The sequence below is a fragment of the Neopsephotus bourkii genome, unplaced genomic scaffold (genome assembly GCF_033783945.1).
Source record: "Neopsephotus bourkii isolate Nb327-2 ecotype Australia unplaced genomic scaffold, CSIRO-AGI_Nbou_v1 NB_1572, whole genome shotgun sequence".
In the NCBI taxonomy this organism is placed as follows: domain Eukaryota; kingdom Metazoa; phylum Chordata; class Aves; order Psittaciformes; family Psittacidae; genus Neopsephotus; species Neopsephotus bourkii.
The window spans coordinates 1,971,090-1,987,274 of NW_026902048.1; the positions used below are offsets into that span (position 1 = coordinate 1,971,090).

Sequence of the window (16,185 nt, forward strand, 5' to 3'; positions counted from 1 at the left end):
AAACTTAAAGTTCAACTAAGCTGAACATTATAGGTAGGCACTGAAATATTTTATATTACTATTAACTTACAGACATCATCACCCACATTTTAAAATACATCTATTGTTTAATATTCTGTGACAACATTTTCCTCTCTTTTAGAGTCTTTTTTGTCGTGCTAAGTTTGAGTGTTTGAAATCTGCATTCCTGATGAACTGCTCTTGACTTCTGCTGGAACCAAGAGTGCATATATCCATTGTAGAAGTCAACTGCTGTAAGCTTCTTCTTTAATATGACTCCTTTGATTCCAACCCAGCCTTCCTAAAAGTAAAAACAAACAAATGGCAGCAAGCTTCTTCCATGATTTTAAATTCTCTTTAGTTCTCACTAGGGTGACTTGCAGCATACATTTTATTTAATGTCATCAAATTTACATTGCAAGTCAAATTCTTGCCTGTTAGTGGAAATTAGAAGTTCTCCAAGATACCAAATAAGACAACTCATGCTAATCTAAACTAGCTCAGTGAGTAACAATGGACAATTAAGATAAAAATTGTGTAACACATAAATACTAAAAAGTCCATCCTTAGGGCAGTGAATATAAAACAAATGGGAAGAACCTACCTTGCAACGAGCTATCAGTGTTTGGGATGCTTTATGGTATAGAAGTGAACCAGGAACAGCTCCACAGTCATTTAATGTTTGATCTAAAAGCAAAGCAAGATTGACTTGCATTTTTTTAGCACCAAGTACAAAAGGTTTGAAATACTTGTGTCTCTTTGAAGCACAATAACCATCTTGAGTCACTGCTTTGCTCAGAAATATTTTTCAGCAAATTATATCCAAATGAGCATGGGAGAACCAGAACAGTCATTCTGGCACTGCTCCCTATCTGATCCAGAAACGGTCCTTGTGAGAGATCCCCAGACAATGCTGTTAGAAGAGGCTCTCCTAACTAATTAGAGGTTTAAAATCCTCCAAATCTCAGGATTCACACGGCTATACCTGCTGCTTACTCAACATCACAAAGCAGGAATGTCCTTAAAATCCATTTTCTGCTCATCTTTGGGCACAGAAACTTACTGCACTCTGAGCATACATGATACTGACTTTGCTCTACTGGAGTTTCAGAAAGCAGTACTCAAAGCTATTGTTTAGTACAACTGCATATGATCTCCAAGTCAGTATCTGAAAAGACAGGAAAATGTAACTTAAATTAATTTCAAACTACATACCAGCAAAGCCAGGGATGTCATCCACTTCCACAAAATCCAGAAGTTTAACTGTAGTTCCCTTCCACAGTGTCTGCAAAGGAAACTGGAAACAGAAGCAGATGACACACTGAGAATACTTTCATGATGTCCAGGCAGCTGTCTAGTCTTTTAGTTACCTGTGACACTAGTGGAAAAATTTAGATCTATGTCCAGATAAGAGACTTTCCTTATATCCAGTTCTCCTTGTTCTCCCATATCTCACTGACAAGCAAATCATTAGTATATGCAGTAATTAGTAATGCATCTAGCTACAACTGTTTACCAAGACTGTCTGCACTGTTTACTGTCATACAACGATGTCATGATAGAGTTCTGGAACCCTCTCAAATGTATCAGTAGAAATCTCAGAGCTGAGGAATCAATACAAAACTCTGGGCTGGTTTCATACTTGGAATCAAGTCTATGAAAACTCTACGCTACACTAATTCTACTTCTAATGCTAAACTATGCTGGGATTTTAAAACATATGATGGGTTTAAAAGGCTAAAATAACTGAACTTGAGCTTAGTCATTAGTTAAAATACCCACACCAAACTCACACATGCTAGATGACAGAAGAGGATTAAAAAAAATTCTACTGTCTTACCATGCTTCCTATTGCACGATATAGTTGAATTACTTGTGCAGCCGTTTGCTCTTCCCATCTTACACAGCTCTTAGCTATAGATATTTTAGGAGCTAGAGAGAAAAAAAAAACAGAAGACTTCATATTTTGTTTTGCATCTTTTTGCAAACAAATAGCTGTACCATTTTATCCTGTTTTAAACCCAACTTTACCCTAACCAATGGTAAATTTACCTCTAGCCATAGGCACCTTAAACAACAACTGGAGAAAAGGTTCCCTAAAACCCTCCTTTTGATTATTTATACTTTATTCTCAGTTGTCCTCTTATTTATCCATTGTAATGCAAACTGGTAACATATATTTAGAAGCACAGCTTAACGCTTCTGTGTTACAACTGTCAAGAATAAACTCAGATTTTGTAACATCACTCAGGATTTTGATATTGTAATGGACAACTGGAATAAAAGATTAATGCAGGAAGTCTGAAGAAGAAATCTCAAGCTTTTTGCCCTCTGTACAACTTGTTTAAGCCGGAGAAGGCAACGGAGAGACAATATTGAGAAAGGTATCTAAACAAAATATAACCCAGCACCAGAGGAAGAAACTTAGTCTTCCAGCTTATAAAAGACAAAATGAACAAGTTGCATTAAACATGATTTGTACCTACCAAATGTTACACCTTCTTCTGGTTGTTCTTTTTTATTTTTCAAACTTTCAGGCAGGTTTCTCAGAACTGATATCAGCTGTAAAATCAGATTTTGTACAGAGCATTAGCAAAGCTGAGAACAGTACACTTATTAATAGTACTTAATTTTTCTTCAGTGGAACTTTCATGTGACCTTTCAGACAACTGGATCGGTCTATTCAGAAGGCTTGTATCATACACAGAAACACACTAAAGGCATCCTCCCCACTGAATCACAATTAACACCCCACCTCCAGTATTATTTTATGGCTGATCTCCTCTCTGATATTAAATCCAGAACAGGACAAAATCTGGGATTACGGGGACAAAAAAGCAGATATTCACTTAAATGAAAGACAAAACTGCACCATTTCTATACAAAGTCATTGAGTTCTTCACAGAACATGCATACGAGCAAGGCACAGGATGAACACTGACAGTGTATCACACACCATGCAGCTTTTCTCTCAGCAAGCCAAAGTGCTCACAAACACCAAGTTTCAGATCACTCTCCTCTTAACAGCTGCAGTCAGTTCAGAGCAAGATTAAGAATGACTTTTACACATGTTGAAAGGAAGGTGCTGATGAGAACTGACACTAGCTTGAGCTTGCATGACTTTACCATGTTTGCACCCATCTTTGATAATACCACTTCCAGCTCCTTTGCAGTACAGCGGGGAGGAACAGCAAACTCTTCTTGCTTAATAATTGGACCTACATCAAACCTGTGAGGCAAAAACCATACAAGCATACTGGAGAAGAAACTATAACTCAACCAGCAGTTCTAAACTCCATGTTCATTATGTTAACTCAGTTACTAAGTACTCTTTTTTATCCCCCCTCTAAAACTTTGTTTGTCACACATTATCAAACAACATTTAGTTCACAAAACAACCCAGGGAAATGGGTATCAGATATATCTTGGCAAGCAAGATTCACCTCAGCAAGCTGAGTTTGATATGAACACACAATTTATAGTTCAGAAGCAGAACATCTCAAAAGAAACGACCTGAAGTATTCAGAAGAAAATAGTTTCAAGCTTTCCTGAGGTCTATTATGAGACAAGCATCTAAGAAAGGTTAACTGTGATAATGTGTTTTCACAAGCCTTTTAAGCCAGACTTTGTGCTGCAGCTAAACCACGTAATCTCTCTCTCATCTCAAGACAGGGAACTGCTTGTCTTCTGTCTCACAGGATGTTACAGGTGACTCTGAGCTCTGGAAACCAGATCTTTCCCATCACATCATACCAAGCCTATCCATCTAGCTGTGTGACTGACTGCTCTCACTCTGCTGCCTGTAACAATGCTAGAAATTAGAGAACAGGCCTAGAGTCTGGAGTACAAATTACACATTCACTGAAATACTGTCTCTATGTCAAGTCTCACACGGTCAGATGAAAGTTTAAGTGTTTCACCTTCTAATATTAACACACATAAAAAAAAAATTTGTGACTACAGAATGATTTAAATGGTGATTGAAGTGGTGATGCTTTGAAGTCCTGAGAAGCAACAGAAGCTTTTGGGAAGCACATCTAACCTACCTTTTTGGTCTTATTTCCATAATTGTCACCCCGGTCACTTTATCACCATGAAGCACTGTGTGGATTATGGGTGCAGGACCACGCCATCGAGGGAGGCAGCTGGGATGGACATTGAGCACGCCACTGAATTAAAATGTTTTAAGTTAGAATAGGAACAGTACCTGAAGCACATGTAAATGGGTATGGGACATTTATTATACTGAAAAATGCTTGAAGAATTATTTGCTGAGAACTTTTGAAGTGCTATCGGTTTAAATATACACTTAAAGGAAAACTCACACTACATAACCTTCAGTTTCTTAGTGAATGCAGAGAGATGAAAGGGATAAAAGTAAACATATTACACTGAACATTTGCATAGGCCTCCATCAACATGTTAACAGTGAACATGACAACGACAGAAGTAGGGCTCAAGCTAAGTAGATTAAACCAGGGAAGAAGCCGACCTCATCTGCTACAAATCACAGGTGCTGAATCAAACCCTAACTAACGGAGCAGCAAGGGCTGTCCTGTCAACTCACGTACTATGGGAACTGCAGAATAAGGTCCTCGCTCAGAAGACGCCCAAACGATGCCACCACACCCACATCAAACTGCCCCGCAGGGCCGGTGTGGGGCCACTCATGCACAGGCAGCTGGAGCTCCCGGGCGCAGCTCCTCACAGGCAGGTCCACGGGCAGGCGTGAGGGCAGGGTCACCACCTCCAGCCGGGACACGAGCGAGCCCTCGCTGGGCTCCCTGGGGAGGGCAAGGCACTGAAGGGCTCATGCAGGCAGAGCAAGGGAGAGGCAAACGCTGGGTCACCTCCACCCCTCGCTGTGGCCTCCTAGGACCTCCTCCTACAACCCTATCCCCTACTTGGTCCCCAGACCCCCTTCGCTGGCCCCAAGCCCCTCACCACCCGTGGTTTCCTCCTTTCAATCCAAAAACCAATCCACGTACTCCTGTCCCCCTTGTGATCCCTCTCCATCAACCCACTCACGACGCCAACGCTCCTGTCCCAACGTAAGGCCCCTTCTCTTCATGTCCCCTACCAACCGCTGCCCAACCCACGATCCCTGCCTCACGCCGACCCCAGCTCATCCCCCGACAGGACCCCCTATCTCCCAGCCCACAGTACCTGGCCGCCTGCAGGGCCCGCAGCGCGGTGACGGCGAAGCGGTCGGTGCCGAAGAACAGCACCCGCCATGGCGGCAGCCCCGCCGCGCGCCCCGCCGCCCCGCGCGCCGCCTTCACCCCCTCCCGCCAGGCGCGCAGCAGCCGGCCCCGCATGGCGGCGCTTCCGGCGCAGGGCGATGACGCACACAGGCGCGCGGAGCCCGCCTCGGGGCGGGGCGGGGCGGGGCGGGACGGGACCGCCCCCCCTGAGACTGAGGCGGCGGCGCCATCTTGGCGCGGGGCGGTGCCTGGGAGGAAGGCGGTGCCTGGGAGGCGGGCAGCGCTTTAGCCGGTCTCACAGCCCGAGTTCGAGTTCCAGCGCTGGTTTCTGTCTCTGCGTGGTGTCAGCGCTGCCCGGGAGAGCGTTCCCCGCGGTGGTGGACCCGCAGCCTTGTCCCTCCTGACCGTGAATTGGCCGCTCCGCCTCAGTGCGGAGATAAGGGCAGGCAGGGGTGTTGACACCGCAGGCGCTGAGGCTCCGCTGGCTCCCACTCAAGCTCATTTGTGTGTCCGCCTCTGGACTGCTTTGTTTTAACAGTGATTGTAACTTCAAGAATGTTTTCTTGTAAACTGTGGGGTCAGAATAACCACTTAAAAGAACTGCCTTCTTCCATAACATAAGTATAAAAGTATTTTATCACTCTTAAGAACATTCTTCCCACCCATGGGAAGATGGGTTGTGTCGCTGTCGGTTTCATGTAAATTACATACACAAATGCCCTACGCATCTAAATCTCCCTGTATCCTATGGCCTTCGACAGTGGGAATTTGTAAAACATGAAATCTGGGAACAGTTTCAGGGAAAACACATAAATTACTTGGGAACTGGATGACAGTTGAAGTCAGACGGGTACAGGAGGGGAATCTCACTCTGGAAAGGCAAATCTGCCCTGTTCAGCAGCACTGTGCCATTCATTCCCTTTTGCATGTGTTTTGCTCATCATTAGGGATTCCTTCTCTCAGATATAGAAGGTGCCTCTGCTTCCAGTGGTAGAAAGAAAGGAGAAATGAGAAAGTGCTGTTACAGGTAACAGAAAACGAGTCAGGATCTCCTGAATGAGGTGCCTATTCTGCACCTTGAGAAACAGAGGGTACGCTAGCAAAACCTGGGTGTTTCCTAGCCCAGTATCAGGATGTAAAAATCAATTGCTCCAGAAAACTTCATTCGCTACTGCATGTGGAACCCCATGGAAATCCTCACTTTAACCATATACAGGACACCGCTCAGTTCCAGACAGCACGTCCTGAGGTGCATAGATGGAAGGGTATAGTCAAATATAAACAGGCAGGTAGCAAGGATAAAGGAATGGGTTCTGCTTGAGAAGAGGCTGAAGCAACCAGCACGGTTCATGTGGAAAGCAGAGCTGGGAGAAAGGCACGCAGTGTCTTATCACAGATACTGCGGAGCTGGTAAACCAGGAACAATTAGTCATTGCACAATCACTGGGTGCTTACAGGCACTTACCGGCATCAGGCCCCGAAAGAGAAAGCAGCGTTCCACACAGTGTGTGATTTCATACAATCACAGAATAGTTCGGGTTGGAAAGGACCTTAAGATCATCCAGCTCCAACCCTCTGCCATGGGCAGGGACACCTCACACTAAACCATCTCACCCAAGGCTTCATTCAACCTGGCCTTGAACACTGCCAGGGATGGAGCATTCACAACCTCCCTGGGCAACCCATTCCAGTGCCTCACCACCCTAACAGTAAAGAATTTCCTCCTTATATCCAATCTAAACTTCCCCTCTTTAAGTTTTAACCCATTACCCCTTGTCCTATCACTACAGTCCCTAATGAAGAGTCCATCCCCAGCATCCCTAAAGGCCCCCTTCAGATACTGGAAGGCTGCTCTGAGGTCTCCACGCAGCTTCTCTTCTCCAGACTGAACAGCCCCAACTTTCTCAGCCTGTCTCCATACAGGAGGTGCTCCAGTCCCCTGATCATCCTCGTGCCCTCCTCTGGACTTGTTCCAACAGTTCCATGTCCTTTGTATGTTGAGGACCTAATATCTCATTGAGCACTTCATATCTCAGATGCTGCACCATACCCATGGTTTCTTGAAGCAGGCAGCACAGTTGCTGGTTGAGTTGGAAGGAGATGTCCTGTGTGGTGCTGGTGAATACCAGCTGGCTGAGGTCTTGGGTGAAACCAGTGCATCAGAAAGGCCAGGGATATATCATGCATGTTTGTATGGCCTGAATACCATCCAAAAGCTGGGAATTTGAACCTGGCATCCAGCTGCTGCTCACTGTCAGTTTCCAGGTATCCGATCCTGGCCTGCGAGGCATTGAATGTGTCAGTGGCACATGGACACCAAGTGTGGAGCTTCTGCTGCTCACCAGGGGACTGAAGCCCTGCAGAAGGATTCCCAGTTCTGGCAGGATTAAACTCCTGGAAATACTGAAACTGTGCTGAGTTTTTGCCAGATTTACACATGAAATAGTTAATGTCGCATTTATGAAGTGGACTTAAATTCACTCCAGTATATTTGCTCCCAAGTATTCAATGCTCTGATGTGACTGTTCGAACAGATGATAGCTATTATTTAGTACTGTGCCTTGGACACATGAATTTTTGCCTGAAGCTTAATTTCAGCGTATTTTTTTCAACAGAATGAAAGCAACAATCTGATTCACAAAAGAAAACCATAAAGCTCACAGATCTTGCTTCCCTGCTGCGTTTGAACTCTGCTTTTGTACATGGAGAGAAAAAAACTCCCCACAACCCTGCATGTTTAGTTATTCTGTAACCAGGCATTTCAGGTCAAAGACACAGAAGGGATCAAAAGAGATAAGCAAAACTAAAATGCCAAGGTCAGAGAAGTGCTTCCTAAGCGTAGTGAAGACAAATCCAAGGAGGAAGCAGAACACCAATCAACGTCCTATCTCCACTTTGCTTCCTAGCCAAAGACACTGAAAGTGTCTCCAAGAAGTAAAGAGATATCTCCCATGAAAGAGTGCCAGCGTTGTCAGGGGAAATAACGAAATAAAGCACTCACAGCCGTTACTGAAGAGATTGTCCTGAGTGTGTTTGTGTTCCTCTGGAGAAGGAAAGGATTACTGGGTGCAAGGCACAACTCTAGTCAGTGGGAAACTGGGTTTATGTAGTGGTTTCTCACACGGACCCCTCTTCTGCAAACAGCCCAAAGGCAGGACAGGACCCAAAAAGCCACTGCGGAGCTGCGAGGTGCCTCATGTCCCAGGGGCTGCAGGCACTCTGTCACCCTGGTTAGGTTTCTCCACCTGGTTTCAGAGGCTTCAGTTTAGGGCAGTGTGGGTTATATCAGCTGTATGTAACCCATACAGTTATGTACATGTCCAGCTTCCACACAGCAGCTGGAGAAACTTTCCATTTTTGTTTTTGAAATACAGATACAAAAATCAAGCCGTGTAGGAAATTGAAAAGGGACCTTTGGGGGCTTTGCAGTCACCCTCATCTTACAGTCATCTCTTCACCATGTGTAGCATCTCCATCCCTTTACTCAGAGACTACACTTCAGGGGCCAGGCATTTTCTTTACACCCTTCTCAAAGGCAGTGCGCCAGAGGGTTTGGGTTTGTAGCTTGTGAGGCCGTCACTGTACCCCATCCCTGGCACTTAGTCACAAGGACACTTAGAGAAGCATTCACTGAAGCGGTGGCACTTTTTAAATGATCCAACTTGAAATGAGGAGGAAGGACAGCCCGATTCACAGCATGGTGTGATGTCCCAGCTTGACCTGCCTCCCCCAGCAGAGAAGAGCTCTTGTTTCCTGGAGGATGCATATCTGAGTGTTAGCTCCTATTCCGTCGCTGCCAGGCTGACACTGAACAGTAAAACATCTCTCTCTGGGGAGTGTGTGTGTGTCTGCTGAGTGAAACTTCACAGGAGCAGCCAGAGGAAGCTCTGAATTAGATGTGAGATGGGATTCAAAGGATTAATCACCCTGGAACATGGCTTCAGTGCCAAAGATGCTTTATTTCAAGCTGTAAAATACCAAGAACTTGACAAACATAAGGATACCGTGCCCATCTCCGATTAGCCTTAGCTAACCAGTGCTGGCTGTGTGCTCCAAGCCTGTCACTGAGAGGTATCTAGCTTGCTCTGCAGTATGCAGCTCCAGCCATGGATCAAATAGTTCAGGGAGAAGGAATCCTCCTTCCCCAGTGTGGCTGGCTCAAAAAGCCTTGTGACACTCTAAAGCCTTTTAGCAGGCTGTTGACTTAGCCAGTTGTTTCCAGTACCTGCAAAACAGGGATGGCAGAATGTCCAGTGGGTGCTTTGCTTGCAAAGTCAGTCACTCTTGTGGGATGCTCTGGGAGCCTCAGAATGACCATTCACTAAAGACAGAAAAAGGGCTTTATCAGGACATGCTTCCTTTACGCAACGAGGACAGAGCCAGGCAGAGTGAACGTTATCATTTATTTTAACCACAGAGTAACTTATTACTGAGTGTCATTCTACTCAGCATGCTCTCTTAATACTGATTAGGCCAATAGCTTGAGCAAATAAGCTGGAAGTTCCTATGGTTCATTCTTTGGGAAAAGGTCATTCACCTCATGTAAATGGACCCACTAAAGAGGTGTGTTTTTTCCAGGGGCTGGAGTGAACCTCACCTGTTGGACTGGCCTTCAGACATGACTCAGGAGCAGAATGAATCACAGCTCCTAGCATACCAAGAGTAGGAGGAAAGGCAACCTTGTCGCCGTGCTGAGGCACTGAAGGCTGCTTGGAGGAGACATCTTCAGACAGCAGGGCTTAAAGAAGAAATGTGGCTTCCTCTCTGCTGGAACAGCGTGTTTCTGGTGAGTTAGCGGAGATGAACGGACATTCCTGCTGCAGGGTTAATTTATAGCTATCTGTAAAGAAAGGCTTCTTTATTTATTTCAGTTAGAAATCTGTGCACATTTTAAGCAAAGGCTGCATAACTTGTTGAAGGAGAGACTGAATGGCAAGTGAGAAGCAGGCTGGGATAACTCCTGCATATAGGCAGCCTGGAAAGCAGTCAGACGAAAATATTTCCTATAACTCAGGTTTGTTCTTTAACTTTTGACTTTACAAAGGTTAAAAGTTAGTACAGATTGCCTTCTTGCTCTGGTATTTTAAATATTAAACATTTCTCTTGTGTTCTGTAATTAAACTTAGTTCTTAATATGCCTTTATAAACCAACCCATCCATTTGTATCTCCATGGTGTGCTATTGTATATCCTTTATGAACCCCAAAGGCAGGTCATCCCACTTTTATAATGACTTTGGAATAACTGATGCATTTTAACACAGTCAGTATAAGATAAGATAACCTCCAGAAAAAGAGTCTGGATGACAAGAGGAGACTATTTTACAAGGACTGGGGTGTTACAAGTGCGTTGTCCTTTATTGTGTAGTGAGTATTGAGTAGGGAGTCCAGAGGCACATTGTCATCTTCACAGAAGACATTTTTCCTCCATCTTTACTCATATCAATATAATAAGTATCCCAAGACTTCTCATTTGTAGAGTGAGAGCAACCGGCTTGGTAAGAACCATGAGCATTAGACCTGATAAAAACCAATATACAACGCACATGGTAGCTCCACAGCACCATGTAGCGTGCTCTGGCTGGAAGGAATCCACGTGCAACTGGTGACGTGTGTGTTATGCCAGCCTTTAGAGCATGATTTAAGTGCTGGGATTAATCTGTAGAGCAAAAAGCAGACATTTGCTATTTTAATGTATTTTCTTGAGATTCTGTTGGATGCCACCAAAGTCCACAGATCCTGGTTTTGAACAGCTGGCATTTGTGAGTGACTCTTTGTTCCTGAAGTACACGCAGCACACAAATTTTGCAGCTTTTGATGTGAAAATCCCATGTGCAAAAAAGAAATTACAAAATTGTTCAGGTGCAATATAAACTCAAAATACCACAGGAAAAGTGTTTCTTTGAGAGGTGCTGGGTCTTAGTTCTATCTATTTCCTTCCATAAAAGCATAAAATGTACAAGTTTTCTCTCATTTGCACTTCCCGTGCTGTACCCAAGCTGGGAAGCAACCTCAGAAGGGTCTTAGGTGTCTTCAGAGGTCTAAAAGACCAAAGTCTACAGCTTAGAGTTGTCAAAGACCTGGATCTAGGGGTCACCCCCATTCAACAGCAGCCAGAGTGACTGCTAAGATATGCAGGCAGGGAAGCAATGGAGAAGACATCACCCACAGTCTCAGCTTGTTTGGTGGAGCAGTGGTCTTCCACACCAGAATGTGAGCAGTGGGGCAGAGCCACTGTATGGTGGAAGCTGGAGGAGATGGCCTTAAAAATCTTTGTTTCAGGCTGAAAGATGTAAAATCTGTTGGGACTTGCTCTTTCTGCACTGGGGAACCTGGAGGTGCAGGCAGAATTCCGGATCCTGCTCAGGCTCTCCACTGGGGTAGATAAAATGGCCCAAGAACACTTTGCTTTGTAGCTTTGATGAATGAAACTTCCAAACTAGTTTGGTCATTTTTATGCAGATGTTTAAGATCTTTAAAATAACAGGAGGGTCTCTTAAAGTCTTTTACCTAAATTTCCTGTTAATGCACAACAAGTAACCATTCTGCTACTGTATTGTACCTGAGAAGCTCCATTCTGTGGGAGATCTGGCAGTCACTACTTTATGAAGTCGAGAAGTACCTCTAGCAGCTGTGTAGCATCCCTGCTGTGCATGCCAGCTTTAGTGTGGACACCAGGAGGTGGCCTGCAAGTTATGAAACACCTTAGGGGAAAATCAGCAACATGCATGTCAAATATTCCTGTTGCAGCAAATGATCAGACAGGACCTTTGCATAGCAAGATTTAGCACATTTGAGTGGCACCTTCTTATTAGGGTGTAGTAGACTTGTAACTTGATTTCATTGGCTCCATAACTTTATTTCCTCCTTTCTGAGGACTGAAAGGAGTAAATAAGCTAAAGGTTACTTGGACAGCAAGGTAATTGGCACAGCTAACTGCAGGGAGCAGCTTTACCTGTGTTTTTTGAAATACAAAGTGGACCATGTATTTGAGAGTCCTCAAAGAATTGCTCACAGGTGGTTTTGTGGCAGCAGGGAGCAAGCCTGCATGCCTGTTTGGCTATAAAATGTGAACTTTGAATTGTGAAGACACTGGGGGGGGGTGGAAATAGTAGCAATCATTAGGTCTATAACCGACAGGACAAACGCCTCCCTGAGGAGTCAGCAGCAGTGTTGTTGACACGCCTGGCACAGTGGAACATGCTCGGGAGTGATTTGCAAGGAAGAGTTTCAGACAGTGCCACACTACGAAGGCAGGTAAAAGTTGAGAGTATCAGTTGTAAAAGTCTTAGCTTTCATATAGTAATTAATGATCTATGAGGACAGCATGTCTGAGAGGCACACGTGTGTTGTGGTGTCATTCACCTGTGAGTGGGTGATGGTTCAGGTGAGGCCAGTGAGCGGTGGTGGAGCACTGGGGAGAGCCAGTCACCCATTTCAGACTAGCAGTGCACAGAGGGCAACCCTCTGCTCAGGTCAGGTCCCTCCAAAGGAAGCTGAAGTTGGGCAAGATGCCATAAAAGCTAGATTGATGCCACTGACAGATGAGGGACTAAAGGTCAAGGAAGAGCTTTCTGCTTCTCTGAGGGATGTGAGATACCTTTGCCTCAATGACATGCTGGCTTTTCCTCCTCTGGGAGCTGAGCCCACCAGCTCCTCCACACCCTTATTCTGCCATCCCTGGATTGGCAGCAGATAGTCGCTATCCATGAAGTGTATTCTCTAAGGACTGTGGCAGGGAAGCAAGGAGAGAAAAGGGAGGTTAGTTGGGGAGGGGCTGGCATACAGCAGCTGAGCTCACATCTGCATGGTGTCAGCTAGGCAAGGGGCCCAAACCCAGGCAGCAGACCCACTCTGCTCTCACCTCAGTGGCTCCCAGGATATCTGCACCCTGTCCTGGCAGCTCAGACTCACATTCACTGGAGAAAACAGATGCCACAGCTGCAGGGGTGCATCAGGTCTGAATACAGAGCTGGAGCAAAGAGGGGAATCAGCATGAGCACAGAGTCATTTAAAAGATCATCTCTACTTGTGGTTTAGTCTCCTTTCATCTGATGTAGACGTTAGAGGAGAAACATGCTGGCCTGCTGTCTCCAGTACCTCTGAGTAATAACCTGTGTAACTTTCAGAGCTCCCACTAATAAAACCAGTGGCACTGTATGGTGGGAGCTAGTAGAGGTTACCTTACCCCTCACCTCTTTTTCTTTTCCAGAGATCTGCTCACTGAAGAAACACTGGTGAAGGCGTGATCCATCCCAGCACACATACAAATATGAAGCTTTTCTGGATAATCCCATTTTTCCTGCTGCAAGGTAGAGTCTTATCTTGGTGGATAATGGTGTGGGTGAAGCAGGGCACGTATGCTGAACTGTAATGCAGAACCTTCTCCACTTCTCAGTGCATGAGATAAGGTTGTGCCCTCCTGGCTGTGTTCTGCCTGCTTGGAGAGATGTGCTGGGCAACCCTGGGAGCCAAGGGAAGGCCATTTCTAGCCTGAAGTACTGCAGTGTACAACCATTGTATCTTTCTGCTCTTTTCCCCCACAGCCAACGCAGAGCAGGACATGGATGTCCCCACAGCCCTTGCCAGCACAGACATGTATGATCACACAGCACATGTGACCCTTGCACTGGGTATAGGTCAAGAGGAGCTGGAGGAGCTGCTCTGGTTCTTCCGCACAGAAGACCGTAAGTCCCATTGACATTCCTGAGTTTAGGGTTGAAATAGACAGTCCTTGGTTGTCAACCCTCCTCCTAACGGACATGCCAAAGGGAATTACCTGAGGATATGATTTACCCCAGATATATAAACCCTCAGGCTCACCTCCAGAAGAAGCATGGGTAAAGACAGGCATGAGGCTTTGCTGAGATAGTGTCTCCTCCGAGAGTGAGGTTCAACCTCTTTCCAGGCACAGTTTGCAAGAGGGCAAAGGTCTGGGATGACCAGTGATTTTGGCAGGGTAGAGGGAGCAGGTTGATACGAGCAGGTCAGTGCCATGAGGATCAACTTCAAAGCCACAAAAATCAAGGACAGGGCATCTGCTGCCATCAGGGCTGAACACCCCGGCCTACGTTCAAAGGCAAAATCTATCCACCCAGGTGTGTGGTGGCGAGAAAACCTGAAGAGCAGAGGGGCCCTTCTAGCAGTGCTCTTGGTGGGACACTGCAGCTTCCAGCCTTGCTCCCAGACTGGGCTATGGCTGAAGCCATGTGTGGCAGATGTGGGGAGCATGAGAGGTACAGAGCTGGAGGTGGGGACTGTGAGTGGCACAAAGCAGTTGTGTAAGCCCAGGGGGGGAGAGTTGCCTGAGGTTATCCCCAAAAACGTGACCCGGGTGCTCCATTCTGGGTGCTGAGTTTGACACAAGCTTCTCTGCCCTCATCCTGCAGCCAAGCCATGGTGCTCTGAGCTTGGCTATCCTTGGAAAAGGCCTGGCTGGGCTCTGCAGGTCACACTGCTCTGTGCATGCTAACGCTGCCTCTCTGCTTTTCCCCAGCATCAACATGGAATTACTCCGTCCTTGCGCTTTCCTTTGTGGCCATGATTTTGGGTCTTGTCCTTCTGGCCCTTAATGTTACACGGAACAGGTAAGACAGGAAAATTTGGGTGTCTTTTGGTGTGGTGGAGTGCTGAATCCCCCCAGCAGACAGGGGTTGGCAGAGCAGGGCAGGACAAGCCGTGAGTGATGGGGAGAAGAGCAAAGACAAACTCCCTTTGAACTGAGCTTTGCTGTAAAACCTTGCCTGACTCCCTGTTCTCCTTGTGTGTTGCTTGGAACGAGCCCCTTCTCCAGGCCACGGATCCTCAGCAGTAAAGTGCCTGGGACAGTTCTGCTCAGCCCAACCAGGCTGCTGGGAGGGAAGGAACATTAAATGCATGGTGTGAGGTGCTCTGGAGCAGTACTCCCTAGTCTTGTCATCTGCATTCCCATAATGTACCCCTGGGCTGTACTGCTGCACAACAGTCCCGCAGCTGAGGAGCAACTCACTGTTGTCTACAGCAAGGGAACTTACCTCTGAGTCAGCTTCAATTTCCAATGAGAGACAAAGAACTGATGTCCCACGGCTGCCACGCTTGTTTAATGATGGTTTACTGGCTGTTGCTGCCTCACTGTGGTTTGCTGTGTGTTCTCCAACTGTAAACCCACAACTCAAACACCACAGACCTCTTAACACAATGCAGCTGGTTTTCCCACAAGCAGCTGCTGTGTTCCCAAAGCCAAGGTGTGAAGAGCTGGATGGAGCCATCCATCTCTGCAGATAGATACTTACCCCAGATGTCTGCTGGGCTTGCTGCTTCACTCCGTGGTTCCTTTCTACCCCTTCCCTGCAGGAAAAGGAAGAGCCACATGTGCAGCACAGCAGGGCAGACAGCTCAGCAGGCAGAGCTGGAAGCCAAGCAAGCCCTGGTCCCTGTGGAGGAATGCAGCGCGACTGAGCTGCGGAAGGAGGATCCAGTGCCCCAGGATCAGAGATCAGGAGAAGTCGTGGTGCAGTGGAAGGATGGGACCGTCACGTCTCTGTACACAGAGAAGTCTGAAGATGCTCTGTAACAGCAGCTTTAGTCCAACCATTCAGGCCCTAAGGAATGTATCAGAATGTCTTGATTCATAGCGATGGAAGTTTAAAAACACAGTTTAGCCTGCAGAAACAAACAAGAATAAAAAGCAGCAGCAGAGCTGCACCAGCACAAGTGGCTCTGGACTTGCAAACCTGGGCCTCCCCAGTTCAGCTATTGGCTAGCTGGTCTTTACCTGCTGCTCTCAGTGCCTCCAGCCTCCTCTACTGCGTGCTGCCTTCATCCCCTGTTGCACCCAGGCTGGAGCTGAGCGGGACAAAGGGCCGGAGGTGTGGGAATACACCGTCAGCCAGGGGACACACTGCCCTGTCCCGTCAGGAAAACAGCCACATGGACACGGAGGCACTTTTGTTCTTTCCAGAAATAATCTTTATTAAAATACTTTCCAAAGTGGTTGATTGAAAC

General features: G+C 46.3%; 2 protein-coding genes and 1 long non-coding RNA gene across 4 annotated transcripts; 1 reads left to right on the forward strand and 2 right to left on the reverse strand.

Moving 5' to 3' along the window:
* Nucleotides 1-16: 16 nt before the first annotated feature.
* On the reverse strand, nucleotides 17-5,353 carry MTFMT (mitochondrial methionyl-tRNA formyltransferase). The gene is made up of 9 exons (XM_061371201.1): nucleotides 5,167-5,353; nucleotides 4,572-4,784; nucleotides 4,047-4,169; nucleotides 3,127-3,229; nucleotides 2,487-2,562; nucleotides 1,841-1,932; nucleotides 1,216-1,297; nucleotides 605-687; nucleotides 17-301 (listed from the first exon to the last, which is right to left on the reverse strand). Exons 1-9 carry the CDS (start codon nucleotides 5,316-5,318, stop codon nucleotides 101-103), a joined length of 1,125 nt encoding a protein of 374 aa, XP_061227185.1. The 5' UTR covers nucleotides 5,319-5,353; the 3' UTR covers nucleotides 17-100.
* A 3,261-nt stretch (nucleotides 5,354-8,614) lies between these two features.
* On the reverse strand, nucleotides 8,615-15,613 carry LOC133221939 (uncharacterized). The gene is made up of 4 exons (XR_009728117.1): nucleotides 15,474-15,613; nucleotides 12,803-12,931; nucleotides 9,802-12,080; nucleotides 8,615-9,525 (listed from the first exon to the last, which is right to left on the reverse strand). It is a non-coding gene; the product is annotated as an uncharacterized LOC133221939 (long non-coding RNA).
* Nucleotides 9,854-16,184, forward strand: SLC51B (SLC51 subunit beta). 2 transcript variants are annotated; one of them, XM_061371205.1, is made up of 5 exons: nucleotides 9,854-9,990; nucleotides 13,415-13,514; nucleotides 13,749-13,889; nucleotides 14,699-14,789; nucleotides 15,535-16,184. In XM_061371205.1, exons 2-5 carry the CDS (start codon nucleotides 13,475-13,477, stop codon nucleotides 15,752-15,754), a joined length of 492 nt encoding a protein of 163 aa, XP_061227189.1. In that variant the 5' UTR covers nucleotides 9,854-9,990; nucleotides 13,415-13,474; the 3' UTR covers nucleotides 15,755-16,184. The 2 variants fall into 2 exon arrangements, with proteins under 2 accessions (XP_061227189.1, XP_061227190.1); XM_061371206.1 differs by lacking the exon at nucleotides 13,415-13,514 and having other exon boundaries at nucleotides 9,878-9,990.
* Nucleotide 16,185: the final 1 nt, after the last annotated feature.